The 16,153-nt window shown below is 37.6% G+C and overlaps 2 protein-coding genes across 5 annotated transcripts in view; one reads left to right on the top strand and one right to left on the bottom strand.

The window, feature by feature from the left end:
* The window catches only part of LOC112667130 (olfactory receptor 6C4-like), a 158,681-nt gene extending 152,275 nt beyond the window's left edge, over positions 1 to 6,406 (top strand). For all 4 annotated transcript variants that reach the window (XM_049102606.1, XM_025458646.2, XM_025458644.2 and 1 more), the window contains one exon: positions 5,442 to 6,406. In XM_049102606.1, coding sequence (XP_048958563.1) covers positions 5,445 to 6,392 — 948 coding nt within the window. In that variant the 5' untranslated portion in view covers positions 5,442 to 5,444 and the 3' untranslated portion in view covers positions 6,393 to 6,406. The remainder of the gene's footprint in view (positions 1 to 5,441) is intronic.
* An 8,483-nt stretch (positions 6,407 to 14,889) lies between these two features.
* On the bottom strand, positions 14,890 to 15,830 carry LOC112667284 (olfactory receptor 6C74-like). Its single transcript, XM_025458885.3, has one exon. The coding sequence runs from the start codon at positions 15,823 to 15,825 to the stop codon at positions 14,890 to 14,892; it is 936 nt and encodes a 311-aa protein (XP_025314670.1). The 5' UTR covers positions 15,826 to 15,830.
* Positions 15,831 to 16,153: the final 323 nt, after the last annotated feature.

Genomic DNA, 16,153 nt, shown 5'->3' with positions numbered 1-16,153 from the left:
TAAGGTGTTCGACAGGGATTGAGCAGTGGCTGTCTTGGGTAGTATGATCGGGAAGCCTCCCCGGAGGCCTGTCCCATTCTGAGTTCTCAGTGACATGAGAGAGCTAAACATGCGACGCCTGGAGAAAAAAACATCACAGAAAGAGGGAAAAGCCATTGCAAAGGCTTTGAGCTGACAATGGGCTTGGCTGGCAGAGAAATAGCAAGATATCGATTCACATAAACCAGAATGAATAAGAAAACTACTGATAGATCAATCCTACCAGTGGAACGGCCAGGGAGGCTTGGCCGAGGATTTCAATCTGCTTATATGCGCTCTGTTTCTTCTTTTTACCTGTTAACTTGACTTATCTTTGTTGGGACAGAAAGCCAGGTATTCCTGAGCATTTATTTTTTAAAGATTTTATTTATTTATGCATGAGAGACACACACGGGGTGGGGGGTGGGGGCAGAGACCCAGGCAGAGGGAGAAGCAGGCTCCATGCAGGGAGTCCAAAGTGGGACTCGATCCCGGGTCTCCAGGATCAGGCCCTGGGCTGAACCGCTGAGCCACCCGGGCTGCCCTCCTGAGCATTTTGAAGCTGACAAATTCTAATGACTCAGGGACCATTTCCCAGTGGGTCCTAGACCTTTATATTCTCTTTTTTTTAGCCATGGAAGGAGCTCATTTGAAACTGAGGCAGAACTGACTCACTTGGAGGTAGGAGAGGATTGTTGGTGGCTGTATTGAATTAGAGGTGTAAAGTCTCTTTACTGTTTTGTCCACCTTTCACGTTTGCTTGTTGACACAACTGTGTACTCATTCTAAATAAAATTTTGATCGATCTAAGCAAATACAGGTAAAAAATTCAAAATACGATAGTTTAGCATATATACATATTTTCAGGCAGAAAATGTTACACCACACTCACAGAATAGAGCTTAAAGTCAAATTACACTTTCTTCTGTTTTACCACGATGCCCATTTCTACTTCTCATGGATTCAATATTCTTCACATTCCTCCTAAATGCTTCTTAAACTAGCAAAGAGGTCTGCCACAGAAGGAGACAAAGGCTAAATATGAAAGTTATATACAATTCATCATAGAGATGATTTTACTTTAGGTGGAGATAACTGAAGCTATCCAGAAAAGATTGGGAAAGCTCTTCCACATTCTTTTTTCTTTTTAAGATTTTATTTATTTATTCATGATAGAGACAGGGAGAGAAGCAGAGACACAGGCAGAGGGAGAAGCAGGGTCCATGCAAGGAGCCTGATGTGGGACTCGATCCCAGGACCCGGGGATCACGCCCTGGGCCAAAGGCAGTTTTTAAACCACTGAGCCACCCAGGGATCCCTCTTCCACATTCTTTTAATTAAAAATAAACTTTCTTCTTTTTTAGAAAAAAAAAAAGCAGTGTTCTAGTAGTAAATCTTTTAAGTAAATATATTTTTGCCAAGTAAATCTTGTTTGGGTCATATGTTTATTATTTGATCATATATACATACATATGACTATGTGTATATCACATATAGCATATATATTATTTTTCTAGGAATATTTATTATAAAGGATTATCATCTTTTATTTTGATGAAAGAAATTTGATTGATATAAGTTTTTCTTCAAATATAAAAATTTTCATTTTGTTCTTTTATTCAGTAGATGGTGATGTCACTTACTAATATATAAATGTTTTTGCTCTCATTCTTGGACACTTATTTACTCAGTAAAGTGTTTCTATGATGTGAGAATCATTTACAAAGTTTTAACTGTGTCAAAAATGATTATTTAAACAATAGAAATTTTGAGATATTAATGTTCTTTAGTGAATGCAATTGCAAGAGTACTTTCTAAGTTAGAATTTTCAGTCTTCATTAATAGTTAAAATCTCAAATGAGAAGATTAACATCAATATATCCAAATTATCTGACACTAGTTATTTTCGTGTAGAGACAGAACGTCATTACCAATTGTTCAAATCCCCAAGATTTATTGCAACTAGCTTTGGCAATATTACAATTTAATGAGCTATTTTGTGAAAGAGGTGAAAGTGAAAGAGGTGTGCCCTAATATTTTTCTGCATATAAAATATTGCTGTAAAGCTCATTGTGCATGATTTTTTAATTTCCTACGTTTATTTATCTGTACTCATTACAAAGTAGTAAAGATAATACATTCAGACATAGGTAAGCCATTATTTCTACTAATATTTAAATTTACATTTTTGATATGTTAATCTAATTATCATTAACAAAACAGAATTTTTAATAACCCTGATAAGCGCATAGCATATTATACTTTTAAAATATGTTGATATAGAGGTATTTAACAAAAGAGACAATTATCTACAAGAGTACAAATTGATTGAAATTATGTTAGGAACTCTGAAATTTTCCAGATATAATTCTTCTAGACAATTGGCCTTTCTAAGTTGGCAAAATTGCTGTTTTGTATTTATTAAATACTTCTGGAGTTTTCACCTTGATAAGAATATATTATGTGTAGCTATTACTAACTTATTACATAGTGTAATATGAAAACATGTCAGTTGTTAAAATGAAAAGAATTTTATAGTTTTTTTGAGTAGAGAAAAGCCAGATAAAGAGATATCCTTAATATCTCTTTGTGTCTGATGTTGAAAAATATTAAAAGAAAATTTTAAGGGGCTTATGCATACCCTTAATTGGAAGTTTTACTTGCATAAAAACCACAGCATTTAATAAAATAGGGGTATGAATCTAAAAAAAGTCAAAAAAATATTTCACATTAAATTTTTACCAAATCTGTACAATTTTCTGGCCTCTGTATAAAATATATAGAGAAATAAGACCTTATTCTAAGGGGTAACTCATTTATGTTAAAGTTGACAGGTAAAATGTACATACTTGATATAACTGGAAAATAATTTGACTTTATTTTTTTTTTATTTTTTTTTTAAATTTTATTTATTTATGATAGTCACACAGAGAGAGAGAGAGAGAGGGGCAGAGACACAGGCAGAGGGAGAAGCAGGCTCCATGCACCGGGAGCCTGACATGGGATTCGATCCTGGGTCTCCAGGATCGCGCCCTGGGCCAAAGGCAGGCGCCAAACCGCTGCGCCACCCAGGGATCCTTAATTTGACTTTATTACCAAGTGTTATGCTGTGGTCAAGTTTAATAAAGGAGAGGAGACAAAATTATTGTTGATTGTGATTATTAGATAAAATTTATGAAAAGCTGAGATTGAGCTGACATTTAAGGAACTATAATTTGCTGATGGGACCTGCGTTCAGCCAGAAAGCACCATCAGTGAGATTATTTTGAGTTTTGCCAAGTACTGACCAATCCACCCATGTATCTATATTAAATGGTGATAGTGTTTATGGAGCCTTTGCCATGAGCCAGGAAAGGTAAGTAGTATGATTCCTAACATTTTATTAACAATTTCGGGGCTGAAGGGCGGGGGCTGGGGGGCTGTAGTGAACACCACAGCCCATGCAGTCTCCAGCCCCAAGGCCCGGCCACAGGTGCAGCACTGAGCCCCCAGGTCTGGCCACAGGTGCAGCCCCCAGCTCCCAGGCCCAGGCACAGGTGCAGCCCCCAGCCCAAGGCCCGGCCACAGGTGCAGCCCACAGCCTGAGGCCCGGCCACAGGTGCAGCCCACAGCCCCGAAGCCCAGGCACAGGTGCAGGCCCCAGCCCTGAGGCCTGGCCACAGGTGCAGCCCCCAGCATGAGGCCCAGGCACAGGTGCAGCCCCCAGCCCGAGGCCCAAGCACAGGTGCAGCCTGTAGCCCGCACCACCTCCTCCACGACCATGCTGTATTTCTCAGACTCATCCTCTAGGAGGGTCTGGTATTTGTGCTGTGTGGGCGCCTATGTTCTTGTCACTTGAGATGCCTGTGGCCGTTTCCTTGAGGACGAGCCTGCCTTCCGCACTCCGAGCTCAGCTGTGAGGGGGCTGCTTTCACCCTCGGCCTGGCTCCCGGGAGCTGCCTGCACCTGCACCTGCACCTGCACACCTGCCCCCCCTCCCCCCGCGGAGGGCTGCAGGGATGGGGGCCGAGGGGCCGGGCCCTTCCAGCCCCAGGGTGGAGAACTCGGTCCAAAGGCTCTCGCCAGAGGAGGAAACGAGCTGCAGTTGAAGTGGGCATCAGACGGTGCCCTCCTCAGCGTCCTTTTAAAAACCATATACTGTAGTCCAATAAGATAGCAACTGTATAGATTTGCTAAAATAGATTTTAGAATCATAAAAAAAAAGAATTAGGGAAAAAATCGATCCAAATGTAGAGCTTTAATAAGTGCACAGAATTATTTTTCAAAATGAGAAAATTGAAATAAAAAATACAAAACAGCAAAAAGAAGAAAATAACCAAGTTCATTTTTTTTATTCGCAAGTTCAGTTTTATTCCTGTAGTTCATACCTTGATTTATTTTTACTCCATTGGCCAGAAACTGAGAATTACGAGGTTGATTTAAGAAATCTATTTAATCAAATAAAACCTAGTCTCTAAAGTTGTTTTAGGTTTGTCTACATACATATGACAGCATCCAATGCCTTTTTTTAAAAAAGATTTTATTTATTCATGAGAGACAGAGAGAGAGGCAGAGACACAGGCAGAGGGAGAAGCAGACTCCACGTGGGGAGCCCAGTGCGGGACTCGGGGTCACGCCCTGGGCCCAAGGCACCCGCTCAACCGCTGAGCCACCCAGGCGTCCCAACAACATCCAATAACTTAAAGAAAAATCAAAATACAAAGATTAAGAAGAAAAACATAAATGAACGAAAAAAATGGTGAGAATAATTGAAAATGTTCGTAAGAAGCAAGACCTCTGATAATTATAAAGTAAAATAAGAAAACGAGGATGGAACTAGAGGGTATTTTTTTTAAATTTTTATTTATTTATGATAGTCACAGAGAGAGAGAGAGAGAGAGAGGCAGAGACACAGGCAGAGGGAGAAGCAGGCTCCATGCACCGGGATCCCGACGTGGGACTCGATCCCGGGTCTCCAGGATCGCGCCCTGGGCCAAAGGCAGGCGCCAAACCGCTGCGCCACCCAGGGATCCCCGGAACTAGAGGGTATTATGCTGAACAGAATAAGTCAATCAGAGAAAGACACCATGTGGTATCCCTTATAGGTGGAATATAAGAAATAGCACAGAGGACCATGGAGTAAGGGAGGGAAAACTGAATGGGAAGTCATCAAAGAGGGAGGAAAACCATGAGACTCTTAACTATAGGAAACAAACAGCATTGCTGAAGGGAAGAAGGGTGGGGGGAATAGGGTACCTGGGTGACGGGCATTAAGGAGGACACATGATGGGATGAGCACTGGGTGTCATACACAACTGATGGATTACTGAATATTACATCAGAAACGGAGTATGTACTATGTGTTGGCTAATTGAATTTAGAAAAATAAGAAAATATGTTGATCGCTTCATGTTATTATCATTTTCTGTCTTCTTTGTCTGAAGTTAATGATGGGAAACCAGACATCGGTGATAGAATTCATTCTTCTTGGACTGACGAATGACGCTGAGCTTCAAGCTGTGCTTTTCCCTTTTCTGCTGCTAACTTACGTCTTGAGCATCATGGGAAACTTGACCATCATCATTCTGACCCTGTTGGATTATCGCCTGCAGACTCCTATGTATTTCTTTCTCCGGAATTTTTCTGTTTTGGAAATATCTTTTACTTCTGTCTTTGTTCCCAAAATGCTAGTCAACATTGCAACTGGAGACAAGACTATCTCCTTCGCTGGTTGTTTCACTCAGTATTTTTTTGCCATCCTTCTGGGGGCAACTGAATTTTATCTTTTAGCTGCCATGTCCTACGATCGCTATGTTGCCATTTGTAAACCCCTGCACTATACAACTGTAATGAGCAGGAAACTCTGCATTCAGCTTGTTCTGTGTTCCTGGTTCTCTGGTTTTTTGGTTGTCGTTGTGCCACATGCAATGACTCTCCAGCTGCCTTTCTGTGCCTCCAATGTCATCAACCATTATTGCTGTGACTATACCGTTCTGCTGCATCTGTCCTGTTCAGACACACAGTTCATAGAAGTGATGGAGTTTATCTTTGCAGCAGTTACCCTCATCTTGACTTTGGTGCCGGTGACTCTTTCCTACACGTACATCATCAGGACAATTCTGAGAATCCCCTCTGTTCAACAAAGAAAAAAAGCCTTTTCTACATGCTCCTCTCATATGATTGTGGTCTCACTTTCTTATGGAAGTTGTATCTTTATGTACATAAATCCTTCTGTTAAGGATGCAGAAACGTTTAATAAGAGAGTGGCTGTTTTAAATACCTCAGTTGCCCCTCTGTTGAACCCTTTCATCTATACCCTAAGGAACAAGCAGGTGAAAATAGCCTTCAAAGACATGGTCAGCAAGATAACGATGTTTTCAGGAAAACGAAAGTGAGGTTCATAATAATAAAAAAATAATAAATAAATGGAAAACTATAGATGTACATTATTATAACATTGAAGTGTTTGCTATTATTTATCATCAATATTCCTAACTGGACACCAAAACAGTAAAGCTACTTATTTAATGAAGCTTATTTTGCAATCACTTTATTTATTTTCTTTTTTTTTTTTTTGCCATCACTTTCTTTCTTTTTATTGCCATCACTTTATTTCTTTTTTTTTGCCATCACGTTATTTCTTTTTTTTTTTTGCCATCACTTTATTCATTAAAATTTTACAGACCTGTGTGTATATCTGTGTGTATCTTCAAACATTTTCATGCTACTTTTCCTTATCTTACCTCACTTTTAAGGAAAAGATTTGGGAGAAAGGCAGATTGAGAATATGACTTCCAATAGTTTACTTATTTACTACTGAGTTTTGCTTACTCACTGCTGTATGGTGTTCAATTGCTGCAGTTGATAACTAAATAATCAAATATACACCCAGAAGAAATCTACTTTGGTTTGTTAATAATAGCTCAAATAATATATTTTTTTTGTGATTTTTTTAAATTTATTTTTTATTGGTGTTCAATTTACTAACATACAGAATAACCAATATATTAGGGAGTTAATAGAAAGTTGGTTATTTTCGAATTATATTATTCATATTTAAATTTAGTGTTTCACTTACTGAGAACTTAATCTATTAAATATTTGAGATAAAGCTCTGAAGAAGGGAAAATCAATACGTTTGTTTTTTTTTAATAATAAATTTATTTTTATTTTTATTTTTTTAATTTTTTTTATTTATTTATGACAGTCACACACACAGAGAGAGAGAGAGAGAGGCAGAGACAGAAGCAGGCTCCATGCACCGGGAGCCTGATGCGGGATTCGGTCCCGGGTCTCCAGGATCACGCCCTGGGCCAAAGGCAGGCGCCAAACCGCTGCGCCACCCAGGGATCCCAATAAATTTATTTTTAATTGGTGTTCAATTTGCCAACATACAAAATAACACCCAGTGCTCATCCCGTCAAGTGCCCCCCTCAGTGCCGGTCACCCAGTCACCCCCACCCCCCACCCTCCTCCCCTTCCACCACCCCTAGTTCCTTTCCCAGAGTTAGGAGTCTTTATGTTCTGTCTCTCTTTCTGATATTTCCTACCCATTTCTTCTCCCTTCCCTTCTATTCCCTTTCACTATTATTTATATTCCCCAAATGAATGAGAACATATAATGTTTGTCCTTCTCCCATTGACTCATTTCACACAGCATAATACCCTCCAGTTCCATCCACATTGAAGAAAATGGTGGGTATTTGTCATTTCTATTGGCTGAGTAATATTCCTTTGTATACATAAACCACATCTTCTTTATCCATTCATCTTTCGATGGACACCGAGGCTCCTTCCACAGTTTGGCTACTGTGGACATTGCTGCTAGAAACATCGGGGTGCAGGTGTCCCGGCGTTTCACTGCATCTGTGTCTTTGGGGTAAATCCCTAGCGGTGCAAATGCTGGGTGGTAGGGCAGGTCTATTTTTAAGTCTTTGAGGAACCTCCACACAGTTTTCCAGAGTGGCTGCACCAGTTCACATTCCCACCAACAGTGCAAGAGGGTTCCCCTTTCTCCACATCCTCTCCAACATTTGTGGTTTCCTGTCTTGTTAATTTTTCCCATTCTCACTGGTGTGAGGTGGGATCTCATTGTGGTTTTGATTTGTATTTCCCTGATGGCAAGTGATGCAGAGCATTTTCTCATGTGCATGTTGGCCATGTCTATGTCTTCCTCTGTGAGATTTCTGTTCATGTCTTTTGCCTATTTCATGATTGGATTGTTTATTTCCTGTTGAGTTTAATAAGTTCTTTATAGATCTTGGAAACTAGCCCTTTATCTGATACGTCATTTGCAAATATCTTCTCCCATTTTGTAGGTTGTCTTTGAGTTTTGTTGACTGTATCCTTTGCTGTGCAAAAGCTTCTTATCTTGATGAAGTCCCAATAGTTCATTTTTGCTTTTGTTTCTTTTGCCTTCATGGATGTATCTTGCAAGAAGTTACTGTGGCCGAGTTCAGAAAGGGTGTTGCCTGTGTTCTCCTCTAGGATTTTGATGGAATCTTGTCTCACATTTAGATCTCTCATCCATTTTGAGTTTATCTTTGTGTCTGGTGAAAGAGAGTGGTCTAGTTTCATTCTTCTGCATGTGGATGTCCAATTTTCCCAACACCATTTATTGAAGAGACTGTCTTTCTTCCAGTGGATAGTCTTTCTTCCTTTGTTGAATATTAGTTGACCATAAAGTTCAGGGTCCACTTCTGGATTCTCTATTCTGTTCCATTGATCTATGTGTCTGTTTTTGTGCCAGTACCACACTGTCTTGATGACCACAGCTTTGTAGCACAACCTGAAATCTGGCATTGTGATGCCCCCAGCTATGGTTTTCTTTTTTAAAATTCCCCTGGCTATTCGGTGTCTTTTCTGATTCCACACGAATCTTAAAATAATTTGCTCTAACTCTCTGAAAAAAGTCCATGGTATTTTGATAGGGATTGCATTAAATGTGAAAATTGCCTTGGGTAACATTGACATTTTTCACAATATTAATTCTGCCAATGCATGAGTATGGAATATTTTTCCACTCTTTCTTTCTCAATTTCTTTCAGAAGTATTCTATAGTTTTTAGGGTATAGATCCTTTACCTGTTTGGTTAGGTTTATTCCTAGGTATCTTATGCTTTTGGGTGCAATTGTAAATGGGATTGACTCCTTAATTTCTCTTTCTTCAGTCTCAATGTTAGTGTATAGAAATGCCACTGATTTCTGGGCATGGATTTTGTATCCTGCCACACTGCCAAATTGCTGTGTGAGTTCTAGCAATCTTGGGGTGGAGTCTTTTGGGTTTTCTATGTAGAGTATCATGTCATCGGCAAGAGGGAGAGTTTGACTTCTTCTTTGCCAATTCAAATGCCTTTAATGTCTTTTTGTTGTCTGATTGCTGAGGCTAGGACTTCCAGTACTATGTTGAACAGCAGTGGTGAGAGTGGACATCCCTGTCTTGTTCCTGATCTTAGGGGAAAGGCTCCCAGTGCTTCCCCATTGAGAATTATACCTGTTTGTTTTCAAACTGACAGGAAATTGATTAATAATGATTTATACACACATTAAACTCTGAGTGAATCCAGAAAAGAGGTAAAGGGATGATTCAAATTCAGGTTAATTAGCAACATATCATTATGGCAAATTCTTACAATTTTGTGATGTACCTAATCATTGTTCTGGTTCTCTTTAACAAGCGTATGAAAAAAAAACTATATTAACAGTATCTATGGTGTTAATAATCTTGTAAGCTTAAATCATATTCTTTCTAAATTTCATGCTAAACTTTACATTTTTGTAATCTGTACTCCTCAGGCAGAATGCCCATCAGAAGCTGATTTTTCTGAACATTGTTTGTTCATATTTAAAGAAGCCAAATAATGAATTAAAGAAGCTATAAATGTTTCTACTTTAATCCTTTCAATGTACAGATGAAGAAAATTGAATCCTACATATATTAACAAACTTTTATTAAAGCATATAGTTAAATTTGTACTCTTGAATTCTTTACTCACCCATCATTAGATGCAGATTCTATTAAGTAGCAGAAATACTAAAACAGTGCCCTGCGAAGCCATGGGGAAAGACGATTGAAAATGTAGAACTTGTTAGTTTTTATACACCTGCCATAATTTCATCGATCAGAAAAAAAAACACCTAAGTACCTGACACATGGCTGATGTTAACAGGTGAGTAAGTTACATACTGTGTTAGTTATTTAGATTGACAGGTAACTGACTCATTAGTTCACTTGATTATTTGTTTTCCACATCATCAGTACATCAATCGTAGTTATCCAAAACATTATGTCACATTATGGTGGCTGCTCAATTTCAGAAGACAGATCACGTAATGATACGTAGCTGAACACTGTTGACATAGGCGACTGCTTTTCAAACAGACAAAATTCTGTTAATCACTGATTAAATTAAAACACAAAAGTAAATCAATCAACCAACCAACCAATCAAAAATCCAGGAACATTATGTTGAAGTAGTTGAAAATCTGCAGAAGATAGGGGGAAAAAATTAGTCAGGATGGAGGAACCCTAGGACCTCCAGGAGAATAATAAGAGGGAATAATAACTGTGTCTCTTAATTCAATTAGAATCTGAGTTAAGTTCAGGCTGGGTTGCAGGTTTTGTTGCTGTTGTTTTATTTTCCCTTGTTTAATTATTTTTACAATTTTATGGAGTTACAATTTGTGCAAAATAAAATGCATCCAATAAAGTTTATAACTTGAGATTTGATACCTATATATACCTGTGAAACCATTGCTGAAATCAAGATAATGAACTTCAAAAGTTTCCTTAGGCACTCTGGCAATATATCTCTGAAGGCGTTGTAATGTTTCAATGTGGCTAGGCTGAACTATTTCTCTAGAATGTCCCTTCCCTGTTTGTTTCCTGTTACGGTGAACCACCAGAGAGATTATTTGGGATATTTGGAGAACAGAATAAAGCAGAAGCCATTTGGTAGCTCACACAGGTTGTGTTTATCTGCTGGTTTACCTTGTTGGTGGGAGATGGTTGGGTTTATTTTGTTGGTAATTGTTCCATTTTCACCTAGATCTTTTTTCATCTTCTCCAACTCCAAATCCGGTTATCAATGTTTAGCTCTGTGGCAAAATGTCCAAGCTTTTATAGGACACCAGTAAACCTGAGCTCAGAAGTGACAACAGCTAACACATTTCAATTCTTCCTCATGCCATGTTAGACACAGGCTTTACATTCATCACTTAAATGAACTCAAAATTGAGAGTGGACCTATATGCACAAGGCAAAACTTTAAAACTCCGAATGTAACATAGAGAAAATCTAGATGACTTTGGGTTTAGTAATGATCTTTTAGATACAACATCAAAGGCACACTCCATGAAAGAAATAACGGATAAGCTGGACTTCATTAAAATTAAAAACCTCTGCTCTCCAAAAGATAATGTCAAGGAAATGAGAAGACAAGGCACATACAGGGAGACAAGATTTGAGAAAACACATCTAAATAGGATTGTCAACTCAAATACACAAAAATTTAGAATTCAACAATCTGAAAAAGAACAATATTAAAAAATGGGCCAAAGATCTTGACAGACACCTCACCCAAGATACTACAGAGATGGCAAATAAGCACGCAAAAAGATGATCCACATCATGTGTAATCAGGAAAATGTAAATCAAAACAATAAGGAGATACCACCACTACACACAATCCTGGAACATGACAACACCCAACGCTGATGAGGATGTGCAGCAAAATGAACTCTCATCTGTTGCTGGTAGAATGCTAGATGGTATAGCAACTTTGGAAGACAGTTTGGCGGTTTCTTGCAAAATTAAACACATTCTTACTATACGATCCAGCAATCACTCATCTTGGTATTTACCCAAATGAGATGAAAACATGTCCACGCAAAAACTTGCACACGGATCTTTATAGCAACTTTATTCATAATTGCCCAAACTTAGAAGCCGCTTAGATACCCGTTAGTAGGTAAATGGATAATCTATGATACTTCTAGAAAATAGAATATTATTCAGTGCTAAAAATAAATGAGCTATCAAGCCATGAAAATACACAGAGGAAACTTGGATGCACGTCACTAAGTGAAAAAAACAATCTGAAATTTTACCATTCCAACTACATGGCATTCTGGAAAAGGAAAACAATGAAGACAGTAAAATCCATGGTTTTCAGAGGCTGAGGGATAGGGAGTGATGAGAAGGCAGGCCACAGAGGATTTATGTCTACATATCATCAATATCTGTATTATTATCAACCATCTATATCATCTACGTAGCTATATATTTATATGTCTATCAATCATTATACATTTTTTCCAAATCTATAGAATGAACACTCACTGAGAGTGAACCATAATGCAAAATATGGATTTGGGGTAATTATGATGTGTCAATATAGGTTCATCAGTTGTAACAAACATACCACTCTGCTGGAGGAGGTTGTAAATAGGGAAGGCTGTGTGTGTACGAGGTCCATGGGTTTATAGGAAATCTCTGTACCTTCCTTTCAATTTTGTTGTATACCTAAAAGTGCTCAATTTTGTTGTATACCTAACACCTTAAATATTGTCCCTTTCTGAAACAGATTTCTAGGACTATCTGGCCTGATGGTATTTGCATAAACATTAAGTAAAATGTAGTAGACAAAAAAAATAGGGAGTAAAAGTTTTCTTAGTTTTCATTTTCTCTTGCTTTCTACCTGAGGACAAAGCCACCAAGGGCCAACGGGTAGAGAGAACATTTAGTAGATAAGACAATTAGATAGATTCGCCTTGGTTATGAGTATAGAGAGTCCCACCTGAAATTCCAAGGGATGAGCTTTCATATTATTGGTTACGGAGAATCAAATTAAGTTATTGGCATTCATATTCTTTCAGTTTATTTCTTGGCTCTGCTTTTCTTTACCCTAGTTTCATAGTGAAGTAAACATGCTCTATTTAATGAACTCCTGAAAGTTCTGGGTTTATTTTTATAGCTGTAATTATAACAGAAAAGAATATTCTAACATTTACAAATTTTTTTATCACATCGAGTTTTACTGAACTGACTAGTTTCATGCCCAACACTAATTGAGTTCTTATTTGTAGAGAGAATATGATCATTTGTAAAGCACAGGGTAGAAGTGTAGTCTTGATCTAATCAGGGAGTCCAAAGCCTTGATTAGCTAACTATGGTTTATAGATCCGCATATGACTTACAGAAGTCATTCTACCAAAAGAAGATAATGAAAAAAAGAAAAAAAAGAAAAGAGAAGAAATGGAAGAAGAAAGAAAAATTTATTGAAATAGAGAAAGGTGTGTATGTGTGGATGTGAGAGAGAGGGAGAAAGAGAGAAAAAGAAAAGACAGTGAGAGAGAGGGAGATTATTTGGGGTATACAAAAGCAATTATCTACTTCAAGACAATTTGACTGTATACCAGGCCATATGGTAAAACTGTAGGAAGCATCCTCTAAGTACAGAACTGCTATATTACAGAGTCTTCCAGATTTTTAAGTAGCATATCACATATATAAAATGACAAAGCACTACAATAAACTACATTAGCAGGCAATGGAATCAGCGTGAGAATCTCTTATTGCATCTCTACACCCAACCCCAAAACTGAATCCATCATCATTTCAGAATACATGTAGACGAGTCTTTGCTACAAACTGGGGATTGCTGGTACTGGATAGACATAGCCTCTGGAATCAAGCAGAAATGAATTTGAATTCTGTTTCTCTGACTAGCTATGTGACGAGAGTAACTTATCATACCTCTCTAAAGTGCATTTTTTTTTTACAAGATAAAATCAGGATAATTTATTCTACAAGTTTTCATTTTATTTTGTTTTTTTAGTCTGGAGAATACTGATTTTACACTTTCAAAGTAGCCTAAAAATATCTCAAAATTTAAAAAAAAACTGGTTATTGCTATATTATAGATGTATAATCTAAGAAACACAGTCAGTTCCAAGAAGAATAAGGAATAGCTGATAAAGCATCAAATGTGATCTCTCTCTCTCCAGGATGCATTTTATTCTTATTCAAAGTTACTTGATTTAGTACACATACATGAGTCAGTATTTATTTACTTATTTATATGGCATAAAATGTAAAATAAAAATTATATACCATATGATATTTTATTACACTAGCATAGTGGGGTTTTTTTCAATTCTCAAGACAAAGGATGATATTGATATTTTAATCTCAACTTCCCACTTTTAAATATCTTTATTTAAAAACTATAGAGAATGTGTATCAGGACACAAAAGCCAAGGAAAGGTAAAATCCCAAGGAAGATATCATATAATTGTTTTGAACTTAACAAGATTTTGTAGAAAATCAAATATAAGAACACAATATACCGCATAGATATAAATATAATTAAGTCTCCATGAACTAATATATAAAGTTGACTAAAATAATCTTTGAAGTGTTTGCTACATTTAAATGGAAGAAGCAGAGAGAAGAAATGAGTCAAATTTGAGGATGTTGGGACACCTGGGTGTCTCAGTGGTTGGGTGTCTGCTTTCAGCTCAGAGGGTGATCCTGGGGTCCTGGGATCCAGTCCCGAATCAGACTCCCGAAGGGGAGCCTGCTTCTCCCTCTGCCTGTGTCTTTGCCCTCTCTCTGTGTCTCTCATGAATAAATAAGAAAAATCTTTTTTAAAAATGTTTTTAAAAAATTGACAATGCTTACAATGGAACAGAAAAATAAAGTTTTAGTATTTTGAAATGGAAGCCATTATTGAGAAACAGGAGCTAATGTAAACATCATGACACTTCAGAAAGAAGTGAAAGGAAAAATATGATTATATTTTGGATGGTGCAATAGTAAAATTGGGACCCAATCTAACCACATCCTTTGCAATTTTCCCTATTAACCTTCCTTATATATCTCATTATGATTCTATTTGAATAAAGACAGAACTCTTTGTAGCAAGTTCTTAAATGCTTGCTTCACCTGCTGGTTCCTTAGAGTATAGATAAAGGGATTCAAAAGTGGAGCAACAGAAGTATTGAGAACTGCCACCCCCTTCATCAAGGATATCCTCTGTTTGACCGAGGGTTTAATGTACATAAAGATGCAGCTGCCGTATGAGAGGGAGATGACAATCATGTGAGAAGAACAGGTGGAGAAAGCCTTTTTTCTCTGGTTGGCAGAAGGAATTTTTAAAATTGTCAGGGCGATATATGTGTACGATAGAATCACTAAGGCCAAAGTGACCAGCAGAGTCACCAAAGCTAAGATGAAACTCATCATTTCCAACACGTGTGTGTCTGTGCAGGAGATCTGCAGGAGGGGAGCCGTGTCACAGTAGAAATGATCAATGACATTGGAATCACAGAAGTCCAGGCTTAAGCCTAAAATGAGTCCTGGAAAGATGATGAGGAAACCAGTGATCCAAGAGCTAAGGACTAGCTGGATACAGATTTTGCTGCTCATAATGGTTGTGTAATGCAGGGGCTTGCAGATGGCGACATAACGATCATAGGACATGACAGCCAGGAGGTAAAATTCAGATGCTCCAAGAAGGAAGGCAAAAAATAACTGAGTTGCACAACAGTTATAGGAAATGGTTTTGTCACCGGTTGCCATGCTTACAAGCAATTTGGGGATGCAGACTGTCGTATAAGAAATTTCTAAGAAAGAAAAATTTCGAAGAAAGAAATACATAGGGGTCTTGAGATGGGAGTCCAGCAAAGTGAGGGTAATAATGACTAAGTTGCCTGAGATGCTTAGCAAATAGGTGAGGAGCAGGAAGACAAATAGCACAATCTTCAGTTTTGGGTCCTCCGTCAATCCTGCTAAGATAAATACTGTCACAGTTGTATGGTTTTCCATCTTGACCTCTTGATACGCTTCTGCTCTGGTAAAAATATTGAGAAAACAATATGCACAGGAACCAATGGTAAATTATGAAGATAATGATGTCAGAATATTAGTAGTTGCTATTGATTATACATACTAATAGGGCACATTTTTGAAATGATTAATGTAAGATAAACTAACAAAAACTAGTACTTATATTTTTTATTATTTTGTTATTACTTTATTTTTGAGGAAAGACAAATATTTTCTACAAATCTGATGAATAAAAAACTACCTTATACATCATCTTTGTAGTCTGGCTTAGATTTATGGTAATGAGGTAAAGAAATGAACAGGCATG

This window comes from Canis lupus, chromosome 27 (assembly GCF_003254725.2).
Source record: "Canis lupus dingo isolate Sandy chromosome 27, ASM325472v2, whole genome shotgun sequence".
Lineage (NCBI taxonomy): Eukaryota > Metazoa > Chordata > Mammalia > Carnivora > Canidae > Canis > Canis lupus.
The sequence above is the reverse complement of the archived record's forward strand: the minus strand, read 5'-3'. Positions and strand labels throughout refer to the sequence as shown.

What these genes read in the sequence shown, in the direction of transcription:
- LOC112667284 (XM_025458885.3), bottom strand. Translation starts at nt 15,825, where the DNA reads ATGGAAAACCATACAACTGTGACAGTATTTATCTTAGCAGGATTGACG.